This window comes from Cajanus cajan, chromosome 4 (assembly GCF_000230855.2).
Source record: "Cajanus cajan strain Asha chromosome 4, NIPB_CcT2T_4, whole genome shotgun sequence".
Taxonomy (NCBI): domain Eukaryota; kingdom Viridiplantae; phylum Streptophyta; class Magnoliopsida; order Fabales; family Fabaceae; genus Cajanus; species Cajanus cajan.
This window is the reverse complement of record NC_138520.1, coordinates 3166462-3188840: the sequence shown is the minus strand read 5'-3', so window position 1 is coordinate 3188840 and position 22379 is coordinate 3166462. Positions and strand designations below refer to the sequence as shown.

Genomic DNA, 22379 nt, shown 5'->3' with positions numbered 1-22379 from the left:
CCAAGAAGGGTCATCAAGTGTGAGAGTGACAAAAAGCATAGACTACTCTCTGTGTCACTTACGATGGGTGAGAGATGATCCACATTAGTTGTGGGAGCATTAGGGACTCCCTAGTACAATCTTGTCGGGCATGACTATAGTCATGTTGGGCATGATCCTTCTAGAGAGTGATGCACATTCTTTGTGTGAGTTGCATTGGAAGTAGTGTACCTGGCGATGGGCTCTTCCCTACATGTTTGTTGATGGGATTTTTGTACAAAGATAGTGTATTTAGGAGTCATAATTTCGCTCACTTGTGTGTTTAAGGTGAAACTTGTGTGCTACAGTTATCCTTATGTGTCCTGATGTATATCCTCTTACTGTATAATTATGATGGCTTGACCCGACAAGCTCACTTAGGCTACTCCATGTGCCTTCGAGTAATGTACAACGAATTGGTTTTACTAATGCACATGCATATTGTACAACAAAGTCTATATCCATTACATTGTATGTATTCATGTGTACTTGTTTATTGAGATATTATGTGATTTTGTGACTAAATTTAATGTGTATGTATACATGAGTTGTAAGTGCTATGTGTCTTTTGTATTTAGCTATCTAACTATATCCTATCCCACTAATTAAAGGGAGATGTTTCTCACTCTCCTTTAATTAGTAATTAAATCTAATATATAAAATTTATGAAAATATAAAAAGCAAAGTAGTAATTAAATCAAGATAAAATTCATGAAACCCAACGAGACTAAAAAGACCATACCTACTTTTTATTGTTTTTATAAATTATGGTATCAGGAGAAAGTATTGCATAGGCGAATTGCGTTGTATGCCTGAATAATGAAAACCCAAGTGAGCCCATCTCATCACCCAAGTCCAAAAGTAATGATGTCCTGTATCATCTTATTAAAATATATGGAATTTGTCTCTCATTTTTTTGATTATAAAAATATGGTAACCCACGGGCATGAGCATGGGCATGGAACGATAATCCATTGTTTAAGTAGGCATCACGGGAGTGATTAAAATGAATGTGATGCAGATCTAAAACAAGTGCGGGCCAGATGTCGTGTTGTGAAGTAAAAATCCAGGCAGAACGTGACAAGAGTAAAACCAAAAAAGCAACTCAGCACGCATCAAGGCCAGATTCACACTCGAACATAACCACGTTACAGTACAACCAGCCTTAGTGGTCGCCACCTAATAACATGTGCTCTTCCCACCTCTCCCTTTCAACTTTATACACTTGGGATGGGATCAATCAGTTTAATTAAAATCAAAATCAAAATCAAAGTCCCTTCAACAACCACCGCCATAAATCGGAGCATTTCAGATACTCTGATCCCTGAGATTCGTGGATCAATCAATTCGCGGAAATTAAAGCAAGTACTTGTACTTTCCATCTCCATTTCATAAACCATAAGTTGATCACCACAACAACAAAGACCACGCAATTAATTCAAATCGAAACCTCATTCTATGCTAAATAACTTCCATTAAAGCCAAAAAAAAAATAAAAATACCAGGAGACATCCATCCATCCCATTGCAAAATTAAAACTAAATTAAAAAGATCAAAATCCAAATTACAGCAAGTTCATAGTAATAATAATAATAAGTTAAACCCAAGATAATTATAAAGAAAAGAAAAAAAAAGGGGGGGGGGGGGGGGGGGTACCGGAAGGGAGGAAGGAAACAAAGTTTGGGCCGAAATCAGGCTTGGGCCTCTTCTTTGGGATGGGGCTTTCTGCAGAGGATCATGTGCATCGGAGAGAAAATGCCAGAGTCACCGCCTCTGGTCAAATAGTCAGCGGTCTTGAAAAGCATATCGTGGACATCGACGGTACCCTTGGGCGCGATTCCCAATGCGGCGAGAACAGTTACGACAATGTGGTTCCGCCAGTAGGCGATCCTGCCCATCTTCAATCGGCTCCACCAGGGCTGGGCCGGGGGCTTAGCCAGATCCCGCTCCTTCACCACCACGAAGCCAACCTTACGCGCGGCGGCGGCTATGTCGGCGTAGCTCCTGAGGCCGGGAAGCGCGTCGCCCCTCTCAATCCCCTGAATGACCTCGACGTGTTCGGGGTCCTCGGCGCGGAACTTGTCCGTGGTGACCCACTCGTAGGAAACGTAGAGCGCGCCGGGCTTCAGAACCCTAAAGATTTCGGCGTAGACTTCCTCGAGCTTGGGCGCGTGACACGTGGCCTCGATGGAGTAGGCGCCGTCGAAGGTGCTGTCGGGGAAGGGCATCTGGAGGAAATTCCCGCACACCACCTCGCAGAGGGAGTCCAGCCCGGCCTTCTTGTTGTGCAGCCTGGCCCGCTTCACCTGGTACTCGTTGATTGTGATGCCCACCACGTTCGCCCGCGAGTGGGCCGCGATGGCTCGCATGGGCCCCCCCACGCCGCAGCCCACGTCCAGGATCCTGTCCCCGGCCCTCGCCTCGATTAGATCCACCGCCATCTCCTCGTGCAGGCGCGTGGCCTCTCCGTGTGACTTCCCTGGGATGGAGGGCGAGAAGTGGAAGGACTGCCCCCACCCCCACTCGTATATGTCCGTCACCAAATTGTAGAATGTGTCCACAAAGTCTGGCACTTTATCTGCCGTTTCGATCTCCTTCGGCCGCCGGAAGAACGACCAGTAATCCTTGTAGTTTTCCCTCACTTTCTCCGCCGATATTGACCCCCCCGACAGATCCGTCGCTCTTTTCCCCTTCTGCTCCGCCGGCCCCAGCACGCACACGAACCAGTACAGCCCGCCGGCGATCAGGGCTCCTGTGCACAAGAGAGAGAGAGAGTCCATTGGGAGTGTGAATTATGAGAGAGAATATCGCTCTTTCTTTCTAAACCTTCTTTACTTTGGGCTCCCTACTCTGGGTGTGGCTGTGGGCTTAATTATGTTGTGTTGTGGGGGATGCCAATTGCCAAACCATTGGTCCCTACTCTTTGTTTTTATTCGCTTGTGTTGTGGAATGTGCCAATGTGGATCGCTCTTCTCTTCGCTCACGCTGCTTCACTCCACGTGCTTCGCGCGTCTATCTTGCTTCCTTTCATTCAATTAAACAATGCCCACACAGACCAACAACGCTTATCTACCATATTAATAATTAAATCCTTTTACGTTTGTTACTCGCTTCTTCTTAAACCTCGCTGTAAATTGTTGGATATTCTTCACGCGTTAACTACCATTTGTTACAACTTAAATACCAACTTTCAACTCTCATTTTGTTTCTTTTTTTCACTTTCATCCTTTGCTTTTTGCCCATCCACTTTATTTAATAACTTACTAACTTGTCTTTTTTAATTAACCGGAATTATTTTATATGAAAACTTTTTCAGATTTGATTTTTCCCTTTTCCCTATTATCACCTAGGTGTTTAAGGGATGTTTATCACCTCTCTGTCCCACCCATTTGCCCCTGCCCCCTGCACCTTGAAATGAATTTTGACGAGTTTAAGTTTAATAAACTAAATTTGATGTACTTTGAAGATAAATTGAGATTATATTTCGGAAAGTCTCAACCGATTATATATGCTTTTAAAAGATGTACCTTTTTAAACAACTACTTTGTTTACTCGTTGTTGGGATTTTATTATTTTTTTTTTACGTATAATAATGATGATGAGAAACATATTAAAATAACACCATAAAAGAAATAGGAAAAAATTACACAAATTTATTTAACGTGGTTCAGTCCCTCATGTCTACGTTGTTCATTATTTATCTCAAAATGTATTACATATATATCAAAATCCTCCTTTCAAGTTTTGTGAGTTAAACTTGAAAAATCATTTTTCACAAGTTTTATGGGTGAAACTTGGAAATCCCTTCCTCACAAGTTTTCTGGCAAAACTTGAAAACTCTCGTTCACAAACTTTCTGACAAAACTTGGAAACCCTCCTTCATATGACCTCCTCTTTCATTTAAGGCGGTGACCCCCTCTATAAGCCGAAGTGATTTTTCTCATCTCAAGAGTCTCTATTTATTAAACTTACATTGCAATCTTAAAAAGAGGAAACAAATCACTAAAATAAATACAATATATTTCAATTCTAAATAATATCTTAAAAGAATCAATATATTTTAAAATCTAAATAGTATCTCAGATATTTAAATTTGAAAATTTGAATTGTTTTCCCAACACTCGTAAAATGCAAGGATTTCATTTAATATAATAAAAAGATAAATTATTTTTATTAGTTTTATACTTTAAAGTGTATTTTATTTATATTTCAAAATTATTATTAGGTTTTATTTTATAATAATAAAATAATTGATTATATAACGTTTATAAATTAATATAAAAAATGAGTTTATGAGAAATAGATCCTCTAATTTTATGGAGGGAAAGTTATGGTAACTTAATACATTTAAACCGTTAGATTTGTAATAATAGATCAAATTATGATACATGTACATTTAAGTCAAAATATATATTGTACACATGTTACAATCTAATTTATTTTTATAAGTTTAATAGTTTAAATGTATTAAGTTACCGTAACTTTCATATACATAAGAGAAAATTATGGAATAATAAATTATTTTTATGATAAATAAAACGCTACTGCTCTTAAGTGTTTTTTTTGTTGGAAACAGCAAAGAAAAGAAAAATGTATGGAGGTAAGGCGTATTGTATGCTAACAAGAGAAGGCAACAAAGCATTGGAGGACGTTTTCTATGAACATTTTTCGTTCCATCATTTTTTGATCAGTTTATTTTTCTTTCTTTTTTGGTCGTTTTATTGTTTTTTGTTTCCTTTTTTTTTTTTTTAAGTTTATGGCGAATTTTTTTATTGACAGTAAATATTGTTTGTGAATATTTTGTTAGCTGTTGATTAATTTGGTTATTGATTATTCTTGAATATTTATAAATGTATTTTTTAATAAGAATTTTCATTTTATATTACAGGTTGGTGTAAAATAAACATGAACTGGTATTTTTTCAAATTGGTATTTTAAATTAAGGTTATTTACAATATTTAGTTTTATGTAGTTTTTTTTATTTCTTCATATTTTTTAAGTAGTAGTAGTAAAAATTTTAAGAGTTGAAAATTTGTGAGTGATTATTTTATTATTTAGTAATTTATGTGCCAAATATTTTATACTTAGTTAATTACCTTCTCCGTATAATTAAAGAAATACTTATATTTTTTATTGTTTTAAAATTTAATTTTAGGATTCATTTTGAAAAGTTGATTTTATTTAATTTTTTTATTTATACTTTTAGAGTATTATATTAGATGCATTTAATTAGTATAATGATTGAAGTTAATTTTAAAAAATCAATTGTGCTATTATTTTTTGATTGAATAATTAAATTTCTTGTGATTTATTAATATCATTTTTATTTATGTTTGAATTAGATTTTTAAATAAAACATATTTAAACTTGAGTGAATTAATTAATTGTTTTTTATTTTTTAATGTTATCATTTTGAATTAATTAATTTCTTTTTTATAGTTACATTAATAAATGTTAATGTAATAAAAACTATTAATGTTAGTCATATTTTAAATGTTTTGTTTTTAATATTTTTTATAGTTTAAAATTATTATATAAAAATTTTAAAATAGACATAGATGCATTTAATTAGTATATTAGTTAAAGTTGAAGTCAATTTTAAGAAAAAAATATTTGTGTTATTATTTTTATTAGATTATTAAATTTTTGTGATTATTATCTAAATTAATTAAAAAAATAATTAAAATTAAGTATTATTATGTAATGATGTATTTTGTTTTTGTTTTATAGTTACATTAATAAACGTTAATGTAATAAAGATTATTAATGTTAGTCATATGTTAAATATTGTTTTTCTTTAAAAAGTTGTTTTTTTTACTTATACTTTCAAATTATTATATTAGAAATTTAGAATGGATATGCATGTATTTTATTAGTATAGTGGTTGAAGAAATTTTTTTTATACATGAATTTTAGAATAAATATACACACATGCATTTCAAAGTATTTTATTGGATTATTAAATTTCCTTTGATTTAATCATATTAATATAATTTATGTTTGAATCTTTTTTTTTTTTTATGATTATAGTATATCTTGACAAATAATCTAATTTGAATCTCTTATTATTAAAGTTACAATCCTATAAAAAATTATCAAATAGTTTATAATTTTCTTTTTATAAAAGTACTTTATACGATGATTTGAATTAATGAAACGAAGTATCAAATAGTTTTAAAATTTTTTGAAAATTTATAGATTTGATCTATACATTAAGAAAACTTTTTATTTAATAGTTGAATTACTAAATTTTGATATAGAACATGAATTATTGAATGAGATAAGTCTAGGTAGATTTATTCTTAGAATAAGTGGATTCTTCCTTTTATATATATATATATATATATATATATATATATATATATTATGGTAATCAGAATCACGACGGGATGACGCAAATATTGTTTTTCAATGGAGCCGCCACCAATATTTTATTTTAAGGAAAAAATATTGAAAAACCCTTTAAAAGATAATCTTTAAAATCAAAGTTGGATTCGGAAGTCAATTACGTGTAGGGAAGGTATTAGTACCCTACGACGCCTGTAAAACAGTACCTTTAATTAATTGCGCAAAATTATATAAATTCATAAATATTTATTTTATTCCTCGAAAATGTGTATATATATATATATTATTTTTAAATGTGAGAGATGTTTCTTTTGTATTTTTTTTATAAAAAAATCATAAGGATTCGGGTTAGCAAATGGCTAATCAATAAACCCTTCCAATAACATGAAAGATAGAATTGTTATTCAATCAATGTTATTAATTTTTATTTGTTGATATTTATGCTTAAAGCTTAGGACAACGAATAATTATTCTATTAACTTTTATGATTTACATGATATTAAAGGGTAGAAGTGCTACTCAATTAATATCATCAACCATAAAAATAAGTATACATGAAGCAAAATTATGTTTATATTTTTATCTAAAGAAATAGATTTTGCATAAGGATTCAAGTTAGCAAATGGCTAATCAATGAGTTCCTCCAATAACGTTAAAAATAGAAGTGCTACTTAATTAACGTTATTGGTTGCAACATATCTTTATTCTTAAAAAAAATTTACAGGAGAGTTTAAGCTAGCAAATGACTAGTCATTAAACCCCTAGAACCAAATAATGTTAAAGATAAAAATGTTATTCAATTAACATTATTATTTGTCGTATATTAAATACTTTTTAAACAAATATTTTAAAGACAACAAATCATATTCACTATGTACATACAATTATAAAAAAAATGATACCAAATGAGAGGCTTGAACTTGTTGAATCTTCAAATATGACGATCTATTAGGTGTTTTTTTGGCTACCTTTCACACTACAATATGCTTCACAAATCTCAAGAAATACAATATGAAGGAGAGAGAGAGAGAAATTTCGAGCTCTAAAGAGTCTTAGACGAAATTTTCAACCCCGAAAATAGTGTCTGAGTCTACTATTTATAGACATTAGACCTGACCAGAGAGGCCCATTTCGGATTTGGAATGACCTGTTCTAGATCATCCCGTTATGAATGAAATTTGAGCCTAAAACGACCCGTTCTAAATTCAGAACGGATCGTTCTAAATTCAGAACGACCTATTTCAGATTAGGCATTTAGGTCATTTTTACCGACTTGGAAAGCCCCGTTCCATTTTTGGAACGGCCCGTTCTCAATTAGAGTTGTAGGTTTTTGTAGTAGCTTGGAACGGCCCGTTCCAAATTTGGAATAGCCCGTTCTGGGCTCCTAAAACTGACTTGTTTGAGCTTCAAGCTTCCTTGTTGTCATATGGTATTGACTCCATACTTTGGGAGCTCCTCCTCTTCATAGTAGACATCCGTTTTATTGCTTTTGTAAGTCCAGATAAAATTGGTTATTCACACACACACACACACACACACACACACACACACACACACATATATATATATGTAATCATTCAACTTAACATCACCTTTTCCAACTCACTCATCGCATCATGATTTATCTTCATACAACATTATGCATTATCATCTTTCATGTATTTTGCAATATCATGAGCAACTTACATTCACAACTTATCATCATAAAACTTTCAACTTAATCAATTTAAATCAACATACAACTTTCAACTTAATCAACTTAAATAATCATTATACATCATCATAAATAAACATATAATGAACTAAATTCAATCATTATCATACATCATGTAAACAACTAACTCAACAAAAAGATACAAGTTTCAAAAGATAAATAGACACTTCAAGTGCCCCAAAGTTAGCTCTTAACAAATGAATTTCTTGTTGAATGTTTGCTGGTATACTTGATTCTTAGGGTGGGTGTTGTATTTTGTGAATTCCTTGGAAATTCATGGTTGTGTGGATCAAATCAAAGTAGGTTACAAAGGGGATTTGGGATTTTTGGTGTTCTTGATGTGTTGTTGTTGCATGTTCCTTCTTTCGATTTTGGGGTTAAATGTTGTTAGAATTGAAATATTTTGGGGTTGCATGCATGGATTATTACATAAGTTGAAAGGAATTGAAGATTGAATGATATTATAATTGTTGGGGTGTTCTTCAGTTATGCACGAGTATCTAGGTTTTTGAGGTTAAGCATAAGTTTTCATGCTTAGCATGAGAATTGGATGTGCCTTTGGAAGTTTGATGTTGAGTGTAAGATTCCACACTCAACGTGGAAACTTGAAAATTTTTCTTACACGACTCTCTGGAAGCCTAACGCTTAATGTGAGATTCCATACTCAGCATGGAAACTTAGTTAAATATTTTCTTTTCCAATTGAGTTGATTGCTTGCATAATGAATGAGTTGTATGATGAATACTTGTTGTTTTAGTTTCTTTATGGCTAAGTGATGATGAATAAGTCATGTGCAAGATATCGTATTATAATGAAATTTACATGTTGAAAGTTAATAAGTTGTATGTAATACATGTTGTACGATGCTTTAAGTTATCTTATAGTTGAATGAGGATATATGAACTATATGATGGATGATGTATGATGCTAATTATATATGTTGTTAAGGTGAGAGATGGTTTATGGATATGTTGCATATGTTATGAAGTGCTATAAGTTGAATGGCGTAAGTTGGTTGACATGTAAGTTATATAAGAATTGTATGATGCTAAGTTATTGGAGATGTGTGATAGAATGATATGTTAACAATGTAGAGGTTTGTATGTTGATGTCAAATGTGATAATGCATATGATGTAAGATGGATGTTGATAGTTGTTAGATCAAAAGACAATCTTAGATCCTTTTGGTCTTAAGTTTTGTTGTTAACAAATAAAGAGATTTTTGATTGATTGTGTAAAGTTTTAAAGTGACTAAGACAAATCTTCCAGTAAGACTAAATTCACCTAGTAAGACGAATCTTGTATAAGATGATGACTTTATTAAGATGATCCTGTTAATGGATAAGATGAATCGTTATTCATAAAAAAAGATATGTGTTAAATCTTTATAATTTACGATCCCTCAATAAGAAATTTACTACGTTTGAGTAATTTCTTAATAGAGATTGAATTTAAAGACACCTTCTCAGTACAAACATTCTACAAAAAGGAAAGAAAGACATGTTTTGTGTTAGAAAAATGTCGAGTAGATCTCTACAAACATGAAAAGCTACAATGAAAAGTTTTTTCATCAATGTGACATCTTGACACACGTATGGTTTTACCTACTTGATGCCACAAGATGATAAGGAGCTTCCTTGATTAGATAATAAGTGATAATTTGATGAAAATATTTAATATAAATATATATTTATTACACTAACAGATTTTTCTCTCCTCAAGAAGCAATACATGAAGATAGACAAAGCAAGCCATGAGAGAGAAACTCAAAAAGTTGCAACGGTCATCTTGAACGAGCAATATATAAAAGGAAGTCTTAGGCACAAAAAGAATAAAGATTGATAATTATAAAAATTACAATTTTTTTATAAAAAGCCTTTGTAAATAATTTGTTGTATCACATCTTGACTGTAACACCCCAGCAACCCGCATGTGGATATTGTCCGCTTTGGCCGCAGCCCTCACGATTTTGCTTCTGGCAATGGCACGCATGCCACCCCAAAACGCGTCCACACAAGGAAGGTATCCACACCCATATATATGGCATGCTTCGTTCTCCTTCCTAACCGATGTGGGACTTCACAATCCACCCCCCTCAAGGGAGTCCAGCGCCCTCGCTGGCACTCCGGCCCGGGTCCAGGCTCTGATACCAAATGTAACACCCCAGCAACCCACATGTGGATATTGTCCGCTTTGGCCGCAGCCCTCACGGTTTTGTTTCTGGCAATGGCACGCATGCCACCCCAAAACGCGTCCACACAAGGAAGGTATCCACACCCATTTATATGGCATGCTTCGTTCTCCTTCCTAACCGATGTGGGACTTCACATTGACAAGATGATGAAACAACCTTGTAAACCTTTATAACTCTAAATTGTTGGGTTTAAGCCTTAAAAGATTTGTTTGAAAATGAATACTTGTTGTTTGAGCCTAGAGAAACTTGATTGTAAAAGAATATTTGGAGTTAAAAATTGGAGAAGCTTTGTATGAAAAGAATACTTGGGTAGATTGCTTAAAAAAACAATTCAAAGAATACTTATAGTTAAACCAAAAGTAGCTTGGTAAAGAATACTTGTATCTTTGACAAGATAGTGGAACTTGATTTAGTTGGATTTAAAACTGGACGTAGTCTCTAAGGTTGAGATGAACCAGTATAAATCCTTGAGTTTATTCTTTACTTTGTCTAGTCTCTTATATTACTACTTCATTAGATTGCGAAAAGTGAGAGTTTTTGAGTAATATTATTCAACTGCCCTTATAGTATTTCTCTTTTTTCCACAATAGTTGTTAAAGTTGAAAGTTGTAAAGTTGTTGTGTATAGAATGTTTTGTTTATTATTGTTGTTAAGTTAAAAGTTGGTATGTATGTTGAAAGATGATTAAGTTATAAAGATGTAAGCTGATATGATGTTATGTTGTTGTGTATTTAAGATGTAAGTTAAATGATGTTTAAGCTTTAACGATGTATGATGATAAGTTGTTAAGTTATTAACTTGTTAGGCATGCGGTTGTAGTACATGCTTATGTTCAGATATATAGGAACTAAATGAGAGTTAAAGATGTTTATAAAATTTAATATCCCATTTGTTCAAATATATGTTGTGTTGAATCTTTTAGTAAGTAAGTCAACTTTTGAATGGGTAAGTTATTTTCAATTATCCCCCCTAGGTTTTATGTGGTATTCGTATGTGCGTAAGGTCGAGACATACAAGTATAAAGTGATCACAGTATACAGGTAAGGTCAAACTATATTGATTATAAGTGACCAACCAAATAAAGTATGAAGTTTGAGACTTAGTCTCTAATCGAGTATTGGAAGGTTGTGGTATTTGGAGGAAAGTTGGTGGGCTAATTCCATAAGGGGCTTAATGTTGCATGCTAATGTTATGATAGGCTCATATCCATACTATTTTACCTTTACATATTGTAGCATACTTCCTAATTAAGTGACGAAACCTGAGAAATCAATCTAGTTTATGTTAGTCGTTGCTTCTAGACTTGTACTAACTGTTGTTTCTAGCCTTAGTATCAGTTGTTGTTTTCTAGTATTATATTAGTCATTGTGATTCGATAGGGTTAAGCCACTTAGACTAGTCATCACCTCAGTTGTAAGAGATTTTCGTAGTTGATACGTGTGACAACGCATCAATTGTGTGTGTGTGTTTATATATATATATGTTATTCTATTGAAGGTGTGAGGTGGATGATAACCAAATGAGTGTTTGTGTTGTGCTATGTTGTTTGTGATGTATTGATGATATAGATGTTCATATTGTTTGGTGATATGTATATGTGTATATTTAAATGGGTTATGTTGAATGTGTAAAGATGTATTGGTTGCTATATGGTGAAAGTTGTGAGAGTAATGTTTGATGACTATGTGTTATATGAGTTGTTTGAATACTTTAAGTTGTGTTGTAGAATTATTATAAAGTGTATTAAAAGGATGTCATCTAATTTGTTTGTGTTAAATGTTGTTGGCATAACATTATTTTTGTTTCACAAGCTTATCTTATGTTTTTTCTTATAATTGTTATGATCATACTTTGTATAAAAGTAAGGCAACATTAACAAATCGAGCTGTGTTGTTTTGTACAAGTCGTGTCTAATGTGACCCTCTTTGGATGTTGTTATCCTAAGATAGCTAACTCTTGTATAGACGCTTGACTAGTGATTAAATTTATTTTTTTATATAGTAGTTACTTCTTTTATATGAAGTATGTATATGTTCCGAAATAATTATTTTATTTCTTATATATATATAATTGCTCGCATGAAATTTACTTATTATATAATATTTTAAATAGATGGTTGATGTTTATATTTTATATTTTCACTTAATCATTATTAAACTATAATAAATATAGTGCCTAAATAGATTGTTACATTCATAAAAATAAACTATCTTGTTCTTTATTCTGATAACTATAGTAAATATATTCTCACTTCGACCTTAATTGTTCTGATAACTCTATTGTGGTCTTCCTTATAAGCCCCACCTTTAAATTTGACACAAAGACATTAATTGTTGTTTTGTTTAAGGATTTTATCACCTGAACAAGATCATCGATCCTCACATCACATCTAATCCAAGTCGTCAAATACCTCCTTATTCTAGTATTTTAGCTCCTTCAAGGAATTAAATTTCTCGAGCATAATAATTCTCACCTTTTTTTTTATTGTACATCAATTGCTAAACAACAAACAAAATAAAAAGTTGGTATGACCTCACATGATAAGTAAGAAAATCATAATAATATATACAAGTAAAAAATAATTTTACTTTGAAAATAAATTTATATTAAAATTAAATAATTTAAAATATATTTTAATTATATTTTTTTTTCAACAAAATTGTTTAGTAACATGATGTATTACGTTATTAATGTAGACTTGTAAAGACATAATATAATAATTTTACTAGTAATGTGACTCAAGTTTTATTAATTAGCGTGTCAACGATATTTTCTTTAGTGTTCTTTTTCTAAAACTCTTTTTGGTATTGTCCCAAAACTTATTTTAAATTATAACTTATCACTATCATTTAATAGAAAAAGTTATTTTATCCTATGTTTTCAAAATTGAACTGGGGTACTAATCACCTAATCAAAACAATTTATTAGGAAATCGGTATAGCAAAAGACTGGTCAAGATCCAGTTTGCACCTGATCAATGTTTTTTTTAAAGCCATTATTTTAATTTTTTCTTGAAAATTATCAACATAAAATATTTGTCTTTTTATTTACTATTTTAAATATTGTAAGACCCACAATGTATAATGCATTCTTCTTTTTCCCCTTTCCCTCAACATTCTCATTTTTCTCTTTCACACACTTAATTAATCCTTCTTTGTTAAGATTCTTCTCAGTTCTCACCATCATTTTTCTTATTATCCACTTTTCCCCTTCCCAACCTCAACAAGGTTCAGAGAATTCACCGACGAAGAAAGAGAAACCGCAATTGCGGATGGTGGAGGAACACCATTGTGAGGCTCTCGAGGGCCACCGTCTCTGTGCCAACAACTACGACCTCTTTGGCAGCTCCGCCACCATGAACCTCTATACTGAGTAGAGGTGTGGATTTCTAGTTGGAAGTACGAATATTCCTCTTCTTTTTCTTTCTCTTCCCCGAAGTTCAGATTCTTCTTCTCCGAGGTAATGGAAGCTAGTGGGTTTGCATGTGGTGTTTTTGATGATTTCTGAGTTGCATGTTGTGTTGTGTGTTGAAAATTGATGATTTCTTGTGCTAGATCTTCTTGTATTGGTGTTTTGATGTAGATTAGGTGCATTTGCATGTCTAGTTTTGGTGAAAATAGTGAAGAACCTTGGGGTTTCCTGTCATCAACGACTAAGCCTTTTTAAAGGGTTGAGCCCTTTAGGGGCAGCGTGCAAGGGGAGCATTCCCTGGAGGCAAAGGGCTAAGCCGTTGGGAAAAACTGAGCGCTTTGGGAAATGGCTAAGCCCTTTGAAAGGGATGAGCCCTTTCATTTCCGCGAGCCAGGGAGAATTCCTAGAGGTAAAGCGCTGAGTTCTTTTGTGCTTTCAGAATTTGACTTTGTGGTCTCATGAAAGTTGTAGCCTTGGATCTTAGCTTTCCAATGGCGTTGGAATCACCCAAAAAAGAGGTCTAGAACTCTAGATATGACTATTTTAGTAAACAGGGGTCAAGTTGCCAGCATTGGTTATAGTTGTTGTCGTTTTTATAATTTTAACAGCATATATGATGGAATTAGGACTTTATGTATTCATAAGAGTTGTAGGAGATCTTCTTATGTTTCATACGAGATAAGGATGAGCATGATAGGAGTAGTATAACTCCCGATACGCTATTTTATGTGAAGGTTACCATTTCACAAGGAGTGATTTGGTTAAGTTGAAAGTTGTTTGGGTGCTTAGGTTAATTCATGTTGTATATGTTGTGTAAGTTGGCATGATAGATGAGTGGTAAACATGATGGGTAAGTTGTATTATATGTTGAATATGTTGTATGTTGTGAAGTTGTTTACGAGTGGTGTGTTGATCTATTATATGTTGAACAAATGATATTGTTGAAGCATGTTGAAATTAAGTTGTTAAAATTGTTTTATGTTATGTATTGACTGTTTATATTTTCTGAAATATGATGAGATGATCTAGTTGAGAGTTGTGAAATACATGATGATAAAGTTGTGAATTGTGAGAAGTATGATGTGAAGTGTGTAGAGGTGTTGAGACGATACAAAAGTTATTAGTAGACTGTGTTGCTAAGTTGTTAGTTGAGAGTTGTATGGTTTACTATGTGTTGAAAAGATATTAATTTGTGATGGTTGAGTTATAAATTATGAATTAAACTATTGAGATGTTGAGTTGACTATGTTGTTTAAAGTTGAAATGAGCTGATAGTTGAGCTAATGAGATGATAATTGTGTTGTTTAAAGTTGAAATGAGTTGTTGTGTTGTTAAAATGTGTTGTTAAACAGGGTTGCTGAGTTGTTGTGCTGATAAACTGTGTCGTTCAAGTTGAAAGTTGATTGAGAGGATGAGTTGAAAACTGTGTTGATCATGCTGTGATGATGAGTTGTTGATCACTAGGACTAGAGGAGATATTTTCGAAGTTGCTCGTCCCATTGTGTGGATTGAGATAGTTGTGGTGCTCTAAGAGCCCAATTTATTGAAAAACCCTCATTGGGAAGTTGTCTCTTGGAGTGGATGATGTATTGTTCTCCTCTAGGACTTAGTTGATCCCGTGTGTGGGCAAGGTTGAGGCACACGTGTATAAATCGACCACGGTATAGGGGCCAGGTCGAGCTATACCGATTACAAGTGGCCAATTTAGGTAAAGTACGAAGTCAGGAACTTAGTTCCTAACCGAGTATCGGAGGATTGAAGTATTTGGAGGATAGTCAATAGGCTAATCTCATATGTGGCTTAGTTAAGTTAGCTAATGTCGTGGTAGGCCTAAACCCAGCTATCCTATCTTCACATAATATTATACTTCCTTGTTTAAGTGGTAAAGTCTAAGAAACCGTTATCGTGTTGTGTATTTTTATCCAAATTTATTGTTTACCTAGCAAGCCCAAAAAGGTTCTGTATTTTCGGTTCGGTAGGACCTAGCCACTTAGACTGTTCATCCTGTGTTGTAGGAGATCTCCGAGTTGTAATGCGTGACAACGCATAAGTTGATGATCAGTTGATTTTGTGTTGATGTAAGTTATATTTATGTTGTTGTGTTGTGAAGCTGTGGTTGAGTTGTGTGTTGTTATGTGTTGTATGTTGAACTGTTGAGGATGATGATAGTGTTGTTGTGTTGCAAGTTGCTTATATATATGTTGATTCTTTTCACTAGCTTACCCTTGCATGTTTCCATGTGGTGTGAACTGCGATGATCATACTATGTATGAGAGCAGGGCAGGGATAGGTTGTTGTGAGCAGTTGGAGGCCACTTGGTGGTAGGAGCTGGAGTAGATGATCTTTTTGTAGGCTACCTTGGAGTAGCATTTTGTTGGCATTGTACATATTTATTTGGCCTATTGAGCCTTTATGGTTGGATAGATGTGTATATTTTCTTATTATACTATTTAGTATATATATTCTAGTAGTGTGTGGTGTTGTTTCGCAGTGTGACAGTCATGGCGAGTTGTTACAAATATAAATTTGTTATTATTAATAAATATTTGTGTATATTTTTATACTTTTATAATACATTTAATTTAATCATTTATATATACTTTAAACGTTAAGAATGAATAAAATGTATGTTTTGTGTTTAAGATTTAACTTTATAAACTTATGATATTTTTTTTTTACTACAAGAAAAATATAAATTTTCGACGGATATAAATCTGTCAGAAAAATTTTTATTTTTCACGAAAAAAATTGTAGGAAAACTAATATTACTTACAAAATATTTTCGACGGATTTATATTTGTTAGAAATGTCAAAATTTTTGACAGAAATTTTTTATGGATATTAATCCGATTTCATGATTTTCGACAGAAGATTTTTGACGGATTATTTTGTCAAAAATTGCATCGAAAATGTTTATTATTCTGTCAAAAATTTCATTTGTAAAAAATGTTTAGTATTAATTATATAGATGACATGATAACTAATATATTAAATCTAAATATTATGCTTTTAATTATAAATTTTAATTAATAGTATCAAATTAATAATATTTTATTCTTTGGATAATTAAACTAACTATTAAGATATATTAGTAAAATATTAATAAGGCTATATTTTTAGAAGAATTCTTAATAAATCTTATTCTATAGTTGTTTGGACATTTTAATAAATTAGTATTTAATAGTATGTAAAATACACAAATATTATATATATATATATAATTAAAATTTATAATAAATTATATAGATAAATAAATACTTTGTTCAAATATATAAATTATATTTTAAAATTATATAGATTATATTTTTAAACATATAAATTATATTTTATTTTTATGATAAGTAATTTATATTAAAGCACAATTTTTTATTGATAATTTATTTGTTGAAGAAAAATCTATAAAAATATTTTTTTATAAGATAACAGATGATATTTAATATATTAATATTAAATTTAATATCTTAATTAGTCATCTTAAAATATATATATATATATATATATATATATATATATATATATATATATATATATATATATTTTGGATATTTCACGCTTTGATGAGGTGAAATGTGTAATTATATATATTGTTGATAAATTTCAAACGTTCACATAATTAAATGATAATTAAGAGTTACTCCACAACTTTTGAATAACAACTTTTTTATTTTAATAAACAATTTTATTTTTACTTTTTTTCCATCAAAATTATCTGTAAATTTTGTTTTTAATGTATTGTAATTTTAATAAAAAAAATCATGGATTTATAATAATTAAAGATAGCATGATTTAGTTTGTTAAAAAAAATTACTGAGTTTTTTGTTTTGTTTTTATTTTAATTGTTGAATCTTTTTAATTTTATATGTTATAATTGTTAGTGTATTTATTTGGTTTTTGTTTTTTTTATTTTAGTTAGGAAAAATTATCAGATTAATCATTGAAAATAAATAAAAAATAGAATAATTATCACACAACATACAATTAAAAATTAAGAAAAATAATTGTTCACCATGTATTTCACTCAAAGGCCTATCATAAATTGTCTGGTATGTTTAGTGAAGCTCAAAAATCAAGTAAAAGGTCACTCTAGGTTGGAATTCAGGTACTTTTCGATTAAAGTCCACACAAGCCTCACTAAATTGAACATTTGAAAAGGGCGAGACTCTTCATACAGGTGGCACAATTTGTAAGGCCCGCTCCTTGTTTTTCTCCTTCCCCTCAACACGGTCATTTTCTCCTCACTCCCTTTTCCTTAGTTTCAAACGCTCAGACTTCCTTTTGGTGTTTGTTGTGGTTGAAGGTGCTGAGTAGAGGCGTAAGGAGCTAGTTGAGAGCACCCAGTCTTCTTCCTCTTCCCTTTCTCTTCCTTGGAGCTTGGATTCTTCTTTGCAAGGTAAGGGAAGCTAGATTTTTGCGTTGATTGGTTGTAAGTGAGTTTAGGAACTCAAGTGATGCTTGATTTCAGAAGATAAATGGTTGGATTGAAGAGTTGTTCATTTTCGGGGTTTCGGGAAAATTGGGGAAAATGGTGATTTTGATGCGTTTGATGGTTGCATGTTGAAATAGAGCTTGTTTTTTAGTCATATGATGTAAATGTAGTTCATTTCATGGATTGCATGTGTTTGAGCTGGCTGATTTGCAGGTTTTTGTGTGAAATTTTGAAGTTTTTGGGTTGACTGTTTGAGGTTGCACCGGGCGCAGTTCTTGGCGTCGGGCGTGCATTCCATCAGAGGCCACCATTGTCTTTTCACGCCGGGCGCAAAGCTAGTCGCACCGGGCGTGATTTGAAATGAGAAATCCCTGGGTGAATCACGCCGGGCGTTGGGAGAACCACGTCGGGCGCACTATCAGACGTGAGCCTTGTGTTTTTGTTACTGATATGGTGTCGGGCGTGATCAGAGCACGCCAGGCGTGGAGATTCATTGGGAGTCTCTGTCTGGGGTTGCGCCGGGCGTAGGATAATTGCGCGAGGCACGGAGACCTCTGGAGGTCTCTGGTTAAGTTTGCTGCCGGCGGGAGTATTTTGGTCTTTAAGTCTTCATGAAAGTTATAGCCTTGAATGTTAGCTTTCCAATAGCGCTGGAATCACCCAAAAAGGAGGTCTAGAACTCCAGATATGGCTGTTTTAGTGAACAGGGGTCAAGCTGCCAGCATTGGTTATAGCTGTTGCGGTTTTTAGAATTTTTAACAAGGTAGATGAAGTAATTAGGACTTGGTGTCTTCATGAGAGTTTTAGAAAATATGCTTATCTTTCATATGAGATAAGGATGAGCATGATAGGAGTAGTATAACTCCCGATATGCTGTTTTATGTAAAGGTTACCATTTCACAAAGAGTGATTTGGATAAGTTGAAGGTTGTCTTGGGTGCGTAGGTTAATTCATGTTGTATATGTTGTGTAGGTTGGCATGATAGATGAGTTGTAAACATGATGGGTGAGTTGTATTATGTGTTGATATAGTTGAAAGTTGTGAAGTGCATGATGATAGTATTGTGAGAATCATGATGTGAAGTGTGTAGATGTGTTGAGATTTATATAGAATTTATTAGTAGATCATGCTGTTTAAGTTGTTGAGCTGAGTTGTGTTGTTGAGTTAATCATGTTGTTTAAGTTGTCGAGCTGAGTTGTATTGTTGAGTTGATCATGCTGTTTAAGTTATCGAGCTGAGTTGTGTTGTTGAGTTGATCATGTTGTTTAAGTTGTTGAGCTGAGTTGTGCTATTGAGTTGATCATGTTGTTTAAGATGTTAAGTTGAGCTGTGTTGTATGTTGTTTATGTTGTTAATGATGTTAACCTGAGTTGTGCTGTATGTTATTTATGCTGTTAATGATGTTAAGCTGAGCTGTGTTGTATGTTGTTTATGTTGTTAAAGATGTTAAGTTGAGTTGTGCTGTATGTTGATTAAGCTGATTAAGCTGTGATGATGAGCTGTTGATCACTAGGATTAGAGGAGATGTTTTCGAATTTACCTCATTGTGAGGATTGAGAAGATGTGGTGCTTAGAGAGCCCAATTTGTTGAAAATCCTCCTTGGGAAGTTGTCTCTTGGAGTGGACATTGTGCTGTTCTCCTCTAGTACTTAGTTGGTCTCGTGTTTGGGCAAGGTCGAGGCACACGTGTACAAAGCGACCACAGTAAAGGGGCCAGGTCGAGCTATACCGATTACAAGCGGCCAATCGAGTAAAGTACGAAGTCGGGAACTTAGTTCCTAATTGAGTATCGAAGGGTTGTAGTATTTAGAGGATAGTCGGTAGGCTAATTTCATAGGTGACTTAGTTAAGCTAGCTAATGTCGTGGTAGGCCTAAAACCCAGCTGTTCTATCCTGACATAGTACTATACTTCCTTGTTTAAGTGGAAAAGTCTGATAAATCGTTATCGTGCTGTGGTTTGACATCCAAATTTGTTGTTTACCTAGTAAGCCCAAAAAGGTTTTTTGCTGTCGACTCGGTAGGACCTAGCCACTTAAACTGCTCACCCATGTTGTAGGAGATTTTCGAGTTGAAATGCATGACGATGCATAAGCTATTGTTGTGTTGATTTGATGATGATATGAGTTGTATATGTGCAGTGTGTTGTGTAGCTGTGATTGAGTTGTATGTTGTTATGTGTTGTATGCTAAATCTGTTGAAAATGATGATGTTGCTGTTAAGTTGAAAGCTGCTTATAAATATAACTATATGTTGATTGCTTTTCACTAGCTTACCCTTGCCTGTTTTCATATGGGTTGGACTGCAATGATCATACTGTGTATAGGAACAGAGCAGGGATAGGCTGGAGAGTAATAGTAGGGCTACAGGTGGTAGCAGGAGCTGACTTTTGGTGTGTGGGCTACTTAGTGTAGCAATTCTGTTAGTTTTAGATACTGACTTGTTGAGCCCCAGGCTAGATATATGTATATATATTTACTCCTTTATATGCATATTCTACTTCTGTGTGGTGTTGTTTTGTTGTGTGACGGCTAGGCTGGTCGTAACACAATTACAGTTCATGATCATGCCAAGTGCATGGTATCTATAGATTAAAATTTTCTTTTATATTTTTACAACTTTACAACAAATTAATTTATTTTCCATCAATGCATTATTTGCAGGCAAAAGAATTTGGTCGCTCAGTGCATATTGATGAGGTCTTTCAACAGACCCATATACGAAAAGAAACTTGAGAGTGTGTTGATGAAAGATCTAAGAAAACATATGTAAGTTATTTAAATAATTATTCATGTTAATTTTAATCATATTTACAAGATTAGTAAAACAATGCCTTTGTTTGAATAATAGGAAGATTTTCTCAATAAATTTTTTCAAGCTATGTCTAAGGTTGCATCATCTGTTGATGAATCACATCCTATGGACCCTAGTTTGGAGGATACAATTAGGTCTAAGTGTTGGTTTGATGTAGTTGGTGGCATGACCACTAAGGGGCAATTGTATGGAGCTAAAGACCTTACTCGTAATTTTAAAGATACACAGAGCAGTCGCCTTAAGCTTAAAAGGAAAACATCTTGTAGTAGTTCACATGACATAGAAGACATTGTTCAATTGAAACAACAACTTGTAGAAAATGATGTGGTTATTCGTTAGTTGCAACAATTTCAATCAATTGTCTTGCAATTCTTACCCACAAAAGCACAAACCGCCATTCAAAATATTAGTCAACAACAAAATGCCAACCAAGATAAACGAAATGGGAAACAACAACAACAAGATGACCAAGGAAAAAATCAAGAAAACTCTCCTAATTATGATAATTATTAGTTAACATTAGAAAAATATGAATCTATTTGAATTAACTATATATGATGTTTGAATTATGAATTGTTTAACTTATGTTAGTGTTGAATTATTATTATGATATAAATGTTAGTGTCTTTTAAATTTATTTTGATGAAGCTTCGGTCAATTGTTGAGATTTCCGTTTAAACACTTTTGTTTTAATCTATAAATCAGTTAGATTCTATTAACGGTCTCAAACACGGCAAGTATACCGGCCGTTCAAGTAGTAAAAAATCGTATCCACAGGGATTAGAAGGTAACATAAGCATTTATTGACTATTCGTGACTAAAGAATGATTCCAATTTGTAGTTTGTCATGTGAATGTGAATTAAAGATCATGACTACTGGAATGAAAATTATAAAAATATTTGGTTGTGAGTGGAAAAGGTTAGAAATGATATTGTGGTATTGTGAGGTTGTGGGGTCAGATTTCCCCAAACGTTAAACTAATGAATCCTTAATCTCTTGTTAAATTCATTGCTTAGTCAACCCAATAGTTTACTCAAACCTAATCCCTTAGAGCAAGAGCCTAGGTGTGGATATTGAATATCAATCCCTTGAGTATCCAATATCTACACCCGCATTACGGGCTAGGGTTTAAGACTACTAATGGGCCAAGCTCCATTCCTAGATACATTTCCCACTAGGCATTTGTTTCAGAGCTAGTTTCAAAGGTTATTTTCTAATACCCATGGAACCTATATCATGCAAGGAGAATCAATCCAAGGCAAGCATTAAGAATAGAAACAACACAACAATGAATGAACAACATATATATATATATATATATATATATATATATATATATATATATATCATTGAAAACGTTAGGATTACACTAGAATTCGTTGGTTACATCTAACCCCACAAAAAATAGGTGGAACCACTCAAAATTGAGGGCAAAACAAAATAGAGATGAAGGGA

The 22379-nt window shown here is 32.9% G+C and overlaps 1 protein-coding gene across 1 annotated transcript; it reads right to left on the bottom strand.

Moving 5' to 3' along the window:
* Nucleotides 1-1537: 1537 nt before the first annotated feature.
* LOC109802073 (24-methylenesterol C-methyltransferase 2) lies at nt 1538-3037 on the bottom strand. The gene has a single exon (XM_083073927.1). The coding sequence runs from the start codon at nt 2796-2798 to the stop codon at nt 1710-1712; it is 1089 nt and encodes a 362-aa protein (XP_082930053.1). The 5' UTR covers nt 2799-3037; the 3' UTR covers nt 1538-1709.
* Between the last annotated feature and the right edge of the window lie 19342 nt (nt 3038-22379).